At 42.7% G+C, this 14119-nt stretch overlaps 1 protein-coding gene across 2 annotated transcripts in view; it reads right to left on the bottom strand.

The window, feature by feature from the left end:
• Nucleotides 1–11826, bottom strand: part of limk2 (LIM domain kinase 2) — a 54249-nt gene extending 42423 nt beyond the window's left edge. Inside the window, exons 1-2 of one of the 2 annotated variants that reach the window (XM_061906565.1) lie at nucleotides 11578–11826; nucleotides 11381–11477 (exon numbers count right to left, since the gene is read on the bottom strand). In XM_061906565.1, the coding sequence (XP_061762549.1) occupies nucleotides 11381–11477; nucleotides 11578–11593 (113 nt within the window). In that variant the 5' untranslated portion in view covers nucleotides 11594–11826. Of the gene's footprint in view, nucleotides 1–34; nucleotides 115–11380; nucleotides 11478–11577 lie in introns of those variants that run through there. The other variant, XM_061906566.1, reaches the window with a different exon arrangement.
• Nucleotides 11827–14119: the final 2293 nt, after the last annotated feature.

The following is a 14119-nucleotide window of genomic DNA, read 5'->3' as shown; positions in this document are numbered from 1 at the left end:
TTTGCGCAGCCGACGTCTGAGACAGCCGACTCACATCTCTGAGTTGCTGTTTTGGAATGCAGACAGCGCGGGAGGGTTACTGCGTACGTATAGACCTCAGCACTGCCAGGTTGACTGGAACAAAAGTGACATCAGCTTGTAAGAATGTTATATGAGGTGGAGGTAATCGGAGGGCAGAACGTAGACAGGGAGCACACAGACTGTTTTCTGCGAGTGGAATACCTCACAATGTAAAACTCATTAGCTTAAAGACCTATGATAAGAGAGTAAATACTGTCACTAAAGGGCCATTTCAACCATTGTAAACAAATATATAGCATTAAACCTTGTAGATAAGTGATGCATACATCTTATCCAGTAGTTTAAAAATAGCATAATTGCAGACAAAATGACATCATGAAGGTGGACGTAAGCAATGAAGCAACAGGAGTAGTGAATGGGATCACCAATGTTGAGTGATACAGCACTACAAGAACCTGGACTCTGCAAAGAGGAATGGGCAAAACTGACCAGAAATACGTGTGCCAAGCTTGTGGCATCAAATTAAAAAATACTTAAGGCTGTAATTGCTGCCAAAGGTGCATCAAAAATAAAAAAATATATATATATATATATATTTTTTTTTTTTTAAACTAAATTTGCAAAAATATATATACACATTTCACATTGTCATAGGGCTGGGCAATTATGGAAAAAATAATAATCACAACTATTCTAATTCATATAACAAACACGATTAATAATACGATTATTCATTAATTTAAAAACATATATATTTATTGTACCACCAAAACAACTTTAAATACAGTAAAAAAACAAACAGATATGCATTAGTAACAAATAGACCACAACAAGTACAATACATTTAAATAGCAATAGCAATATAAAAAAAACTAAGACATTCAGTTTTCCCTGTTTTTATTGTTTTTAATTCCATTTTAACCCTTTACATTTATTTTACCACCATGGCGTGTGTACTTTTTGTGCCAATTAAGTTGAATAAAATGTATATTATTTACAGCAAATGCAAAAATCCTCAATCTTATTGGTGCGATACATCTTTGGACAATTTTGAGCAGTATTTTAAGTCAAAGCATAATAACTGTGGACATGTATCAACACATGCTTTAATTACATGATGCATGTGTAAAGGTACTTTTTTGAAACCTTTATTTTGCTAGCGCAGTCAGACCGGATGTGGTGCACTGGACTATTATTGTGAAAGGGGAGGTGTGCTTCAGGCTTTATAAAAAGAGAGTTCCTCCCAAGTTGCTACTGCTGCCTTGTTTGTGAATTGTTACATCCATGATTGGGGCGGTAAAGCTCGGTTGGTAGAGCGGCCGTGCCAGCAACTTAGGGTTCCAGGGTCAATCTCCGCTTCCGCCATCCTAGTCACTGCCGTTGTGTCCTTGAGCAAGACACTTTACCCACCTGCTCCCAGTGCCACCCACTGGTTTAAATGTAACTTAGATATTGGGTTTCACTATGTAAAGCGCTTTGAGTCACTAAAGAAAAGCGCTATGTAAATATAATTCACTTCACTTCACATGATGTCGTTTAGAACAACACAAGCAGATGAAATGTGTTGTAGGTGTATGGACTGTTCTTGCAACCCTTCGCTTTGTAGGTTAGTCTCTGTTTCAAGGGACCGTATTGAGTGTTTCGGGGATGAATGAGCAGTACAGGACATTATTTTCCCAAACAAATGACAACATTTATTTTACAATTATGTGAATTTTCACGATATTCTGCGTTCAACAGCGGATTCCATTTTGTTGGCCATTTATGTAACTATTGAGCTTTGTGATTATTGATTGGGCGTAAAAGCGCTGTGTCAAATAAAAAGTAACACACGTGACATCCCAAACTTTAAGTAGGACCCCGTCTTTTTTTCCACTCATTTGCTGCTCGTCTGTTCTACCGTCAAAAGCTCAGTAATTTGCATGCACGTTGTGCAACTCAATATTAGTTTTTTTCAGATTTTTGTATTTTCATGATCGTGAGAAAGCATAATCAAAATCTCCATCCATCCATCCATCATCTTCCGCTTATCCGAGGTCGGGTCGCGGGGCAGCAGCCTGAGCAGGGAAGCCCAGACTTCCCTCTCTCCAGCCACTTCGTCTAGCTCTTCCCGGGGGATCCCGAGGCATTCCCAGGCCAGCCGGGAGACATAGTCTTCCCGACGTGTCCTGGGTCTTCCTCGTGGCCTCCTACCAGCTGGACGTGCCCTAAACACCTCCCTAGGGAGGCGTTCGGGTGGCATCCTGACCAGATGCCCGAACCACCTCATCTGGCTCCTCTCGATGTGAAGGAGCAGCGGCTTTACTTTGAGTTCCTCCCGGATGGCAGAGCTTCTCACCCTATCTCTCAGGGAGAGCCCCGCCACCCGGCGGAGGAAACTCATTTCGGCCGCTTGTACCCGCGAACTTATCCTTTCGGTCATGACCCAAAGCTCATGACCATAGGTGAGGATGGGAACGTAGATCGACCGGTAAATTGAGAGCTTTGCCTTCCGGCTCAGCTCCTTCTTCACCACAATGGATCGATACAACGTCCGCATTACTGAAGACGCCGCACCGATCCGCCTGTCGATCTTACGATCCACTCTTCCCTCACTCGTGAACAAGACTCCTAGGTACTTGAACTCCTCCACTTGGGGCAGGGTCTTCCCCCCAATGGCACTCCACCCTTTTCCGGGCGAGAACCATGGACTCGGACTTGGAGGTGCTGATTCTCATTCCGGTTGCTTCACACTCGGCTGCGAACCGATCCAGCGAGAGCTGAAGATCCCGGCCAGATGAAGCCATCAGGACTACATCATCTGCAAAAAGCAGAGACCTAATCCCGTGGCCACCAAACCGGAACCCCTCAACGCCTTGGCTGCGCCTAGAAATTCTGTCCATAAAAGTTATGAACAGAATCGGTGACAAAGGACAGCCTTGGCGGAGTCCAACCCTCACTGGAAACGTGTCCGACTTACTGCCAGCAATGCGGACCAAGCTCTGACACTGGTCATACAGGGAGCGGACTGCCACAATAAGACAGTCCGGTACCCCATACTCTCTGAGCACTCCCCACAGGACTTCCCGAGGGACACGGTCGAATGCCTTCTCCAAGTCCACAAAGCGACTGGTTGGGCAAACTCCCATTCCTGAGGCGGCGTATGGTGGTCCAGAATCGCTTCGAATCCATCCGGAAGTCGTTTTCAATGGCTTCCCCGAACTCCTCCCATGTCCGAGTTTTTGCCTCCGCGACCGCTGAAGCTGCACACTGCCTGACCCGTCGGTACCTGTCCACTGCCTCCGGAGTCCTATGAGCCAAAAGAACTCGATAGGACTCCTTCTTCAGCTTGACGGCATCCCTCACCGCTGGTGTCCACCAACAGGTTCTAAGATTACTGCCCCGACAGGCACCAACTACCTTGCGGCCACAGCTCCAATCGGCCGCCTCTACAATAGAGGTTCGGAACATGGTCCACTCGGACTCAATGTCCCGCACCTCCCTCGTGACATGTTCAAAGTTCTCCCGGAGGTGTGAATTGAAACTCTCTCTGACAGGAGACTCTGCCAGACGTTCCCAGCAGACCCTCACAATGCGCTTGGGCCTGCCATGTCTGTCCGGCATCCTCCCCCACCATCGCAGCCAACTCACCACCAGGTGGTGATCGGAAGAAAGCTCCGCCCCTCTCTTCACCCGAGTGTCCAGAACATGAGGCCACAAATCCGATGACACAACTACAAAGTCGATCATGGAACTGCGGCCTAGGGTGTCCTGGTGCCAAGTGCACATATGGACACCCTTATGTTTGAACATGGTGTTTGTGTTGGACAATCCGTGACGAGCACAAAAGTCCAATAACAAAACACCACTCGGGTTCAGATCCGGGCAGCCATTCTTCTCAATCACGCCTCTCCAGGTTTCACTGTCGTTGCCAACATGAGCGTTGAAGTCCCCCAGTAGGACAAGGGAATCACCCGGGGGAGCACTTTCCAGTACTCCCTCGAGTGTACCCAAAAAGGGTGGGTATTCTGAACTGCTGTTTGGTGCGTAAGCACAAACAACAGTCAGGACCCGTCCCCCCACCCGAAGGCGAAGGGAGGCTACCCTCTCGTCCACTGGGTTGAACTCAAACGTGCAGCCTTTGAACGTCAGAGTGGAAGAGGGTACAGTCCCTCTCGAGAGAACTGGTTCCAGAGCCCTTGCTGTGCGTCGAGGTGAGTCCGACTATATCCAGCCGGAACTTCTCTACCTCGCGGACTAGCTCAGGCTCCTTTCCCCCCAGTGAGGTGACGTTCCACGTCCCAAGAGCTAGCTTCTCTAGCCGAGGATCGGACCGCCAAGTCCCCTGCCTTCGGCTGCCGCCCAGCTCACAATGCACCCGACCTCTATGGCCCCTCCCATGAGTGGTGAGCCCATTGGAGGGATGACCCACGTTGCCTCTTCGGGCTGTGCCCGGCCGGGCCCCAGGGACAGGCCCGGCCACCAGGCGCTCGCCATCGTGCCCCAACTCCGGGCCTGGCTCCAGAGCGGGGCCCCGGTGACCCGCGTCCGTGCAAGGGAAATCTGAGTTCATTTTGTTGTAATTCCATAGAAGTCTTTGAGCTGCTCTTTGTCTGATCACTCACCTAGGACCTGTTTGTCTTGGGAGACCCTACCAGGGGGCATGAAAGCCCCCAGACAACATAGCTCCTAGGATCATTGGGACACGCAAACTCCTCTACCACGGTAAGGTAGCAGCTCAGAGAGGAGCCTTTCATAATCAAAATCTAAATGCGATTAATTGTCAAGCACTATATTGTCATTATGTGGTATTGTGTGTAGAAATTTGTGGACAGAAATTGTGTGTACAATTTTGTGGCCGGAAAAATATTTAATTTTGCGATAAGGCTGAAACGTAACAAAATGTGGAAAAAGTGAAGCGCTGTCAAAACTTTCGGGATGCACTGGAAATGTACAGTATGTGCACTCCATGATTATGCATAATAATATACTTTTCCCTTGTGTGCTTAGTTTTACAGTAACTTCATTGTGGAGACTATCAATAAACAACCTCAAGTTGAACATTTTTTTGATCCCTACTTTGAATGACTGTTTAATTATCTGCAAAACTAAACTCCAACATTCAGGGAGGGCAGAATAATATATGTAAATAAACCAGGGGTGTACAAAGTCCGGCCTGTGATACATTGTAGAAATAATCGAAAACAAAGCTAAACAGGTATAATATATGTTGATATTAATAATAGAACACATTTGTTTTTAAAAATATAAATTACATTTTTTAGCCTTTTAAAAAAAATGCTTGCCTCATAGTTAATCATGCCAATTATATGATGGCGCCATCTTGATACAGCCCCTGGTCACACCCAAAACCACATTGCCGCCACAAATGCTGTGACGTTCTGTGGGAAACACTGATCTTCAACACGCAAGATTAAAATAATGTGCAAAGAGTAGGAGGAGATGCAAGCAAACTTACATTGAAAACATATCTCAATGGCGATTCAAAAGATTGGATGTTGAACAAGAAGTTTACAACGTATATTCTAACCAACCACTGTATTGGGACTTGTTATCAAAGGCAAAGAGGTTTATATAGTTCATGTTATTACACTTGTGTGACAGTTGGAATGGTAGATACGTGATGCATCATCACTGAAGTTGTTGGGAGAGTTTTACTGGTATTTAGAGCTGGGCAATAAGGAAAATTATCATTTCACAATTATCTTTTAATACATCAGTTGATAATGATATGTATCATGGTATAAATGAGATCATTATTTGTTTCATGTTTAAATGTTACATTGCTAGTAAGTGAGATGTAATGACATAAAAAGGGTTATTTTTGATGGAAATTTGTATTTTTTTCTCAGGGATTGAACATTAAAGACCTACTTAAAAACGTTCAGATAACAGGCTTCATGTACAGTATCTGACTTTGGAGCGTAGTGTTGATGTTGCTGCAGTCATCTTTAGCAGGATAGCCTTACGTCTTTTAAAACATGGATCAATTAACTCTTCATCAATGGCACAGCGGTGGAGATGGTAAGCAGCACCAAGCTCCTGGGGGTGCAGATAACTGAGCTCTTGTAAAAAGAGCTCAGCAGCGCATGCCCTTTTTGAGTCGGACGAAAAGAGCACAGATCCCTCCCCCCATTCTCACCACATTCTACGGAGGCACTATAGAGAGCTTACTGACCAACTGCTTCTCTGTCCGGACTGGAGCCTGCAGTGCCTCAGACTGGAAGTCTCTGCAGAGAGTGGTGAGGACGGTGGAAAAGATCATCAGGACACCTCTTCCTCCTATGCAGGTGATCGCAAAAAGCCGCTGCCTGAACAGGTCTAAGAAAATCTTCAGACTCCTCCCACCCCCACCAAGCACTTTTTTCACTGCTGGACTCTAGAAAGAGGTTCCACAGCCTCAGTAGCAGAACCTCCAGGTTCTGTAACGGCTTCTTCCCTAAGGCCATAAGACTCTTGAACGCATCAAAATAAACCCCTCAATTCCCCCCAAAAAGGGATTAATTTGCTGGAATATAAAAACAATGTAACATACATCTATTAACGTGGATGCATATGCAAAAGTGCAATATATTTATCTGTACAGTAATCTATTTATTTATATCTGCACCTTATTGCTCCTTTATCCTGCACTATCATGAGCTAATGCAATGAAATGTCGTTCTTATCTGTAAAGTTCAAATTTGAATGACAATAAAAGGAAGTCTAAATCTTTAAGTCTAAGTCTAATTAATATTAACTAATTGAAATAGTCGCTTATTACTATCAAAGAAAAGTTATTTCACATTGTTCATATTGTTTTATCGCCTAGCGCCACAGTTATAATTGTAGCTACTATTATTGCATTAGACGGCTTCTAAAATGAGTTTAAAATGTTACTTGAAATGTTGTCTGGTCCTGCAGTCTGGAAAGGATACAACTTCCCTATGTTTTAGGGTGCTCCAAAAAAAAATCTATTTACACCCAGATTGAATTTTTTTTTTTTTAATTCTGATTCTACATCCATTCATTTTTTTTTTTAAGATTCAATTGTTGGATTAAAAACATTTAACACTATTACTGCTGGAAAGGATTCAACTTCCCTACGTTTTAGGGGTGCTCCAAAAAAAAATCTATTTGCACCCGGATTACAATGTTTTTTATTCTAATTCTACATCAATTCATAATTTTTTAAGAGTAAATTGATGGATAAAAAGCATTTAACAACTATTATTTTTATTGATACTTTTGCTTTTATAAATTTTTTGGTTGTCCTTTTTTCCACGAATGACTTTGACACATAGCCTTTAACTTGTTCTGAAACGGTTTTATAATATTTTTTACACCAAAAATTATATTGCGATAATCACATAGAATTGAGAATCATCCTGAATGGAATCGTCAACCCAAGAATCGATTTGTGAACTGGCCAAAGATTCCCATCTCTAATTGTTAGTAATTAATCCCTCTCTTAACCATTTGTCCAGCAAGATTCATCCCTTTCTGACGATCTGATCAGCGGGAAATGTTTTCTGCTCAAATGTACTGTATGTGCACCCGTGGGCGATATGGTCTTTTGTTAATATTTTTAGGCCATGTTACGATACATGACATGTATCTCGATATTTTGCCTTAGCTTTGAATTAACACTTGATGCATATAACCACACCAATATGATGATTCTATTTGTCTACATTAAAACATTCTTGTTCATGCTGTATAAATATATGCTAATTTTAAACGTTCATGCAGCGAGGGAAATCACAACTAAGTAAATTTACCAAAACTGTATTTATTAAACAGTTATTAAGCAATGGCACAAAAATTCATGTAAATTCCAAAACAAAGGTGCAAGATTGTCAGAGACATTTTACAACAAACTATTAGTGCACTCTTGTGCATGGTGTCACTAAGATTATATATCAAAACAACACTAAATTAAAGTGCACTTTTTGTACAGAACGCTACTACTAGAGTTTAAAACATATTAAGCGCACTTTTGTGCATGATGTCACACAAGGTATTTCAAAATCTGTCAAATAAAAATTAGCTGCATAATAGGAAATCAAATAGTGTATGCTCTTCGCTGTGTGGTAGGTTACTATGGACGTTATCTCCTACTGTTGATGACTATTTTTTTCAAACTGTGTTTATATGGAAATGGTTTCTTAGGCATTTTGTTGGTGTTGACATGCAGAGTTTCAAGCACTCTTCATTCTCTAGCGGGTGACTTTTCAAATGGTGCTACACATTAGCAGGGCTGCTACTTTTTGTAGCAACGCTTTTGCCGCATACTTGTAGAACATGTTCCCACTTGAAGCCAAACCACCGCCAGACGATGGACCCCCTGCTGTTTTTCTTGGGAATGAATTCTTCCTTCATTTGTTACTAGATTCACACTTTCTCTCTCTTGCATTACCACTCGCACTGCTAACGTTGCGCATGTTGCTACCTCTCTGCTTGGCGAGGGCGTTTTGACGTTGCATGGGCGTCAGGATGTGACGTACGTAAGAAGGTGCGCTTGTTTTATGTCTCTTTGAGGAGAGACAAAGCGTGAGAAACGCCTGTAGTGTAATGCCCGCAGTTAAAAGCAACTGTGTGAGGACGTATACTCTAATATCACGATATAGTCATTTTTCTAAACCGCACCGAGATAAACCCGCGATATATTGCCCAGCCCTAGTGTAGTGTTTTAGTTCTTGTCTTGCGCTCCTATTTTAGTGTTTTTTCTCTTCTTTTGGTATTTTCCGGTAGCGGTTTCATGTCTTCTTTTGAGCACTATTCCCCACACCTGCTTTGTTTTAGCAATCAAGACTATTTCAGTTGTTTTTATACTTTTGTGGGGACATTGTTGATTGTCATGTCATGTTCGGATGTACTCTGTGGACGCGGTCTTTGCTCCACAGTAAGTTTTAGCTGTCGCCCAGCATTTTGTTTTTGTTTACTTTCTAGCCAGTTCAGTTTTAGATTTGTTCTGCATTGCCTTCTCTAAACTTACATCCCTTCCACGGTGTGGCGAAGTCGGTAGAGTGGCTGTGCCAGTAATCTGAGGGTTACTGGTTCAATCCCCACCTTCTACCATCCTAGTCACGTCCGTTGTGTCCTTAGGCAAGACACTTCACCCTTGCTCCTTATGGGTCCTGGTGAGCGCCTTGCATGGCAGCTCCCACCGTCAGTGTGTGAATGCGTGTGTGAATGGGCGAATGTGGAAATACTGTCAAAGCGCTTTGGGCTCCTTAAAAAGGGGTAAAAAAGGGCTATACAAGAACAACCCATTTACCATTTACCTTTTCTTAGGGGCACTCGCCTTTTGTCTATTTTTGGTTTAAGCAATAGACACCTTTTTACCTGCACACTGCCTCGACATCTACAAAGCAATTAGCCACCGGCTGCCACCTACTGTTATGGAAGAGTATTACACGGTTACTCTGCCGAGCTTGAGACAGCAACGACGCTCAACAACAACACATCATTTTCAGACTATATTCACTGTTTTGCAAAAAATATTTTTAACCCAAATAGATAAAATTAGATAATCTATCAAGGCACATCAGACTGTATCTTACGGCACACTGACCTAAACTAACCACAGCTTCATTGTTTAACAGTCATAATAGCCAACCTTGAGACCCCCTGATTTCAGGAGATGAGGGGGGGGCGGAGGCATGGTTGGGGCGGGGGGCGTGGTTAAGAGGGGTGGCGTATAATTTACCAACTCGAGTATTTCATATATATATATATATATATACTGTATATGTATGAAATACTTGACTTTCAGGGAATTTCTAGCTAAATAGAATTTATCATGTATATAAATAAAAGAAATAGTTGAATTTCCGACGGCACCTATCAAATACACAGTAATAAAAACACAATTCTACTAACTGTACTGTGCTTGCTGGTTGGTAAAAAAACAACAACACTTACCTTCCACTATTTGAGTAACCTTTGTTCTCCCATTTGCATATTGGCGAGCGATCTCCGAATCCGGGAACATATCCTTCACGGATTTGTTGTAGACATCCGCAAATAAGAACGGGATGTTGCTTCCAGCTATCAGCATAGCCATCTTTGTCTCAGCATAAGATACACCAGGGGTCGGGAACCTTTTTGGCTGAGCGAGCCATACAAGCCAAATATTTTTAAAAGTCTTTCCGTGAGAGCCATATATATATATATATTTATTTTTATTTTTTTTCAACACTGAATACAACTAAATGTGTGCATTTTTAAGCAAGACCAACATTTTTAGAGGATAAGTCTCTTTTTCTTTTTAATAACAATGTTATTTTGAAGTTAAACAACAATACATAAAATACTTCTTACCATTAATGCAACTTCTTGAACAGGTGCGGTGGAAACCGGATGGATGGATTAAAATGCATCAGAATGTTTTATATTTTGAACGTTATTTTTAACAATGTGATTACCAGCGGAGTTAGTCATTACTTATCTTGTTAAGCAATGTCAACAAAGATTTATCTGAGAGCCAGGTGCAGCCATCAAAAGAGCCACATCTGGCTGTAGAGCCACAGGTTCCCTACCCCTGAGATACACTATCGGGTCTTCATTTTGCGAGGTGGGCCATAATACTGGGTTGTGAACGATGCTGCGCTGCGGACGCTTTGTGCTTCGCTGACCGTTCATGGCTGAATATCCGTTTGGCCGCCGCGTTCAATGGAGAAGTCTGTTCTACAAAATTTACAGGCAAAATACCCCTTCTCCTCCGAACTCTCCTGGATAAACTGAAATTCTTGTTTCCAATCGTTCTGGAACTTGCAAGCGTATTTCTTAATTTTGCCCGTTGACGGTGTAATATATTGGGTTGGAGTAAATAACCAGGCGACATGATGAAGTTACGTCTCTTTACTGTGGGCTTCAGAACAAATGTAGAATATATTTACATTCTATTTTATGTACAGTAAATGGCAGTATTGTCCTGTTTAAGAGGGTCAGGAAAAATTTGTCCTGGGAAGTTTTCGGGAGAGGCGCTGAATTTCGGGTGTCTCCCGGAAAATCCGGGAGAGTTGGCAAGTATGTCAACAGTAGACCAGAACCTGAGTGAAGTCTTCTTCAGCTGCACAAGTACAGAATGTTATCCTCCACTGAGCGTGGGGGATTAACAGCAGAATCACAGAATCAGCTCATGCCTTGTCTACATATCCAAGTCCACTCATGTTTAGTCTACAACACCGACGCTTCTGGGATGAGCCACAAGGCCGTTCTAGTGGAAGCCAAAACAGTGAATGGCTGCATGTTGACCAATCATGCATTGTGTCTAGCGGTGCTAAACAAAAGAAAACATTGGGGACCGCACTCAACAAAGCTCGGAATTGCAAGGCGGGTGGTTGTGTTAGAAATCGTGCATGATGAGACTTACTGGAAGCAGGCGCTGTGCCAGGTGTCCTGCAGGACCTTCATGTGGAACTGCTCCTGGACTATCGCTCCGCATCCCGCGCAGTAACACTCGTCCGTTCCTGCAAACAAACACATCGCGTCTGTTCAAAATCACGGCTAAACACGAAACACAACGTTGTACCACAAAGACAATATATCCTGTCTGGGCAAATTCCTCACCTTCTGTGTCTTCCATTTAACAGGCGAGCGTCGGCAATAACCGTTCACGACGTCTCATACTACGGGAACTCTGCGTCCGTGTGGGATTGAGGTCCGCGAACAACAACCCAGAAACCAAACGACTGGTCCTGAGAAGTGAGCTGCTAAATATTCCTCCTGGACAGAAGTGGGGGGAAAAGCTACACACTCGCCTCTGGCAGGATAAGTGACGTCATGCTGCCTACGAATTCCTGTGTCTGAAAGCGGAAGTGCTCGACAGCGGCACCTGCAAAACAGGACAATACTCACTAAGTCAAATATAACAATATTGGCGCCCCTTGCTGGCAGAATGTGTGAACTACATCAAATCAGATATGATGGTTTAAAGCAGCGGACCGGTCAACGCTTAATAATTTGTCCCGCGGCCCGGAGGTGGGGCTGGGGTGGGCGGTGGAGGGGATCGAATCCTTTTTTTTTATTTTTTATTTTTTCTTTGTCATGAAAAAGGGACGTTTTTTGTCATGAAAAAGGGAGGTTTTTGTGGTTTGTGCACTAATTGTAAGTGTTTATTGTGTTTTTTATGTTGATTTAATAATAAAAATATATATGTATATATTTTATTTATTTGTATTTTTTTTAAAATAAAAATTACTTTAAAATTCTTCTGCGGCCCGGTACCAATCGGGCCACGGCCCCGTGGTTGGGGACCACTGGTTTAAAGGCCTACTGAAACCCACTACTACCCACCACGCAGTTTGATAGTTTATATATCAATGATGAAATATTAAGATTGCAACACATGCCAATACGGCTTTTTTAGTTTACTAAATTACAATTTTAAATTTCCCGGGAGTTTCGTCTTGAAAACGTCGTGTAATGATGACGTGTACGCAGGACGTCACGGGTTTTTAAGAAGTATGTGCGCTACGCACACACAGGTAAAAGTCGTCTGCTTTAACGGCATTATTACAGAGTATTTTGGAGATATGTGTTGCTGAATCTTTTGCAATTTGTCCAATTAATATTGGAGAAGTCACAGTAGAAAGATGGAGTTGGGAAGCTTTAGCCTTTAGCCACACAAACACACTGTGATTCCTTGTTTAAAATTCCCGGAGCTGAAACTTTACTATGGATCAGAGGCTGATCCATGTTGGCAGTCAAGCCAACATGGATCCTACCAAATGTCAACCAGCAGGTTTCCGTGAGAAAACTGTGGTTAAAAAGTCGCCACTTACCGGATATCAGCTGAGCTTGTGTCGTCCATACAGCTGCCGTCGGCACCCGTGAGACCTTGGCGTCAACACACCCGTGGACAAACCCCTCCGACTATCAGGTAATATTAAACTCACTAAAACACTTGCAACACAATAGAAAGATAAGGGATTTCCCAGAATTATCCTAGTAAATGTGTTTAAAAACATCGGAATACGTCCCAATGCTATCGCGTTTTTTATTTTTTTTAACTCTTTTTTTTTTTTTTTTCTGGTCTGTCGCTATCAATATCCTCAAACACGAATCTTTCATCCTCGCTCAAATTAATGGGGAAATTGTTATTTTCTCGGTCCGAATAGCTCTTTTTGTTGGAGGCTCCCATTAAAAACAATGTGAGGATGTGAGGAGCCATCAACATGTGACGTCATCGTCTGTGACTTCCGGTAAACGCAGGGCTTTTCTGTTAGCACCAAAAGTTGCGAACTTTATCGTGGATGTTCTCTACTAAATCCTTTCAGCAAAAATATGGCAATATCGCGAAATGATCAAGTATGACACATAGAATGGACCTGATATCCCCGTTTAAATAAGAAAATCTTATTTCAGTAGGCCTTTAAAGGCCCACTAAAGTGAAATTTCACGATATTGCCATATTTTTGCTGAAAGGATTTAGTAGAGAACATCAACGATAAAGTTCTCAACTTTTGGTTGCTAATAAAAAAGCCTTGCCTTTACCGGAAGTAGCAGACGATGCGCATGTGACATCACTGGTTGTAGGGCTCCTCACATCCTCACATTGTTTATAATAGGAGCCTCCAGCATCAAGAACTATCCGGACCGAGAAAGCGACAATTTCCCCATTAATTTGAGCGAGGATGAAAGATTCATGGATGAAGAAATTTAGAGTGAATGACTAAAAAAACAAAAACAAAAAAAAAGTTTTATAAAAAAGGCGATTGCATTCGGAGCGATTCAGATGTTTTTTGACACATTTACTAGGATAATTCTGGGAAATCCCTTATCTTTCTATTGTGTTGCTAGTGTTTTAGTGAGTTAAATAGTACCTTAAAGTCGGAGAGGTGTGGGCACGGGTGTCTTGACGCCAGAGTCTCTGAGAGAAGTCACGGCAGCTGCAAGACGCTGGCTCCGCTGTTCTCCAGTAAGAGGCGACTTATTTTCACAATTTTCTCACCAAAAACTGCTGGTTGACATGTAGTCGGGATCCATGGTCGCTTGACCGCTCTGATCCATAGTAAAGCTTCACCTCCAGGAATTTTAAACAAGGAATCACCGTGTGTTTGTGTGGCTAAAGGCTAATAGCTTCCCAACTCCATCTTTCTACTTTGACTTC

Source organism: Nerophis ophidion, linkage group LG07 (assembly GCF_033978795.1).
Source record: "Nerophis ophidion isolate RoL-2023_Sa linkage group LG07, RoL_Noph_v1.0, whole genome shotgun sequence".
NCBI lineage: Eukaryota > Metazoa > Chordata > Actinopteri > Syngnathiformes > Syngnathidae > Nerophis > Nerophis ophidion.
The sequence above is the reverse complement of the archived record's forward strand: the minus strand, read 5'-3'. Positions and strand labels throughout refer to the sequence as shown.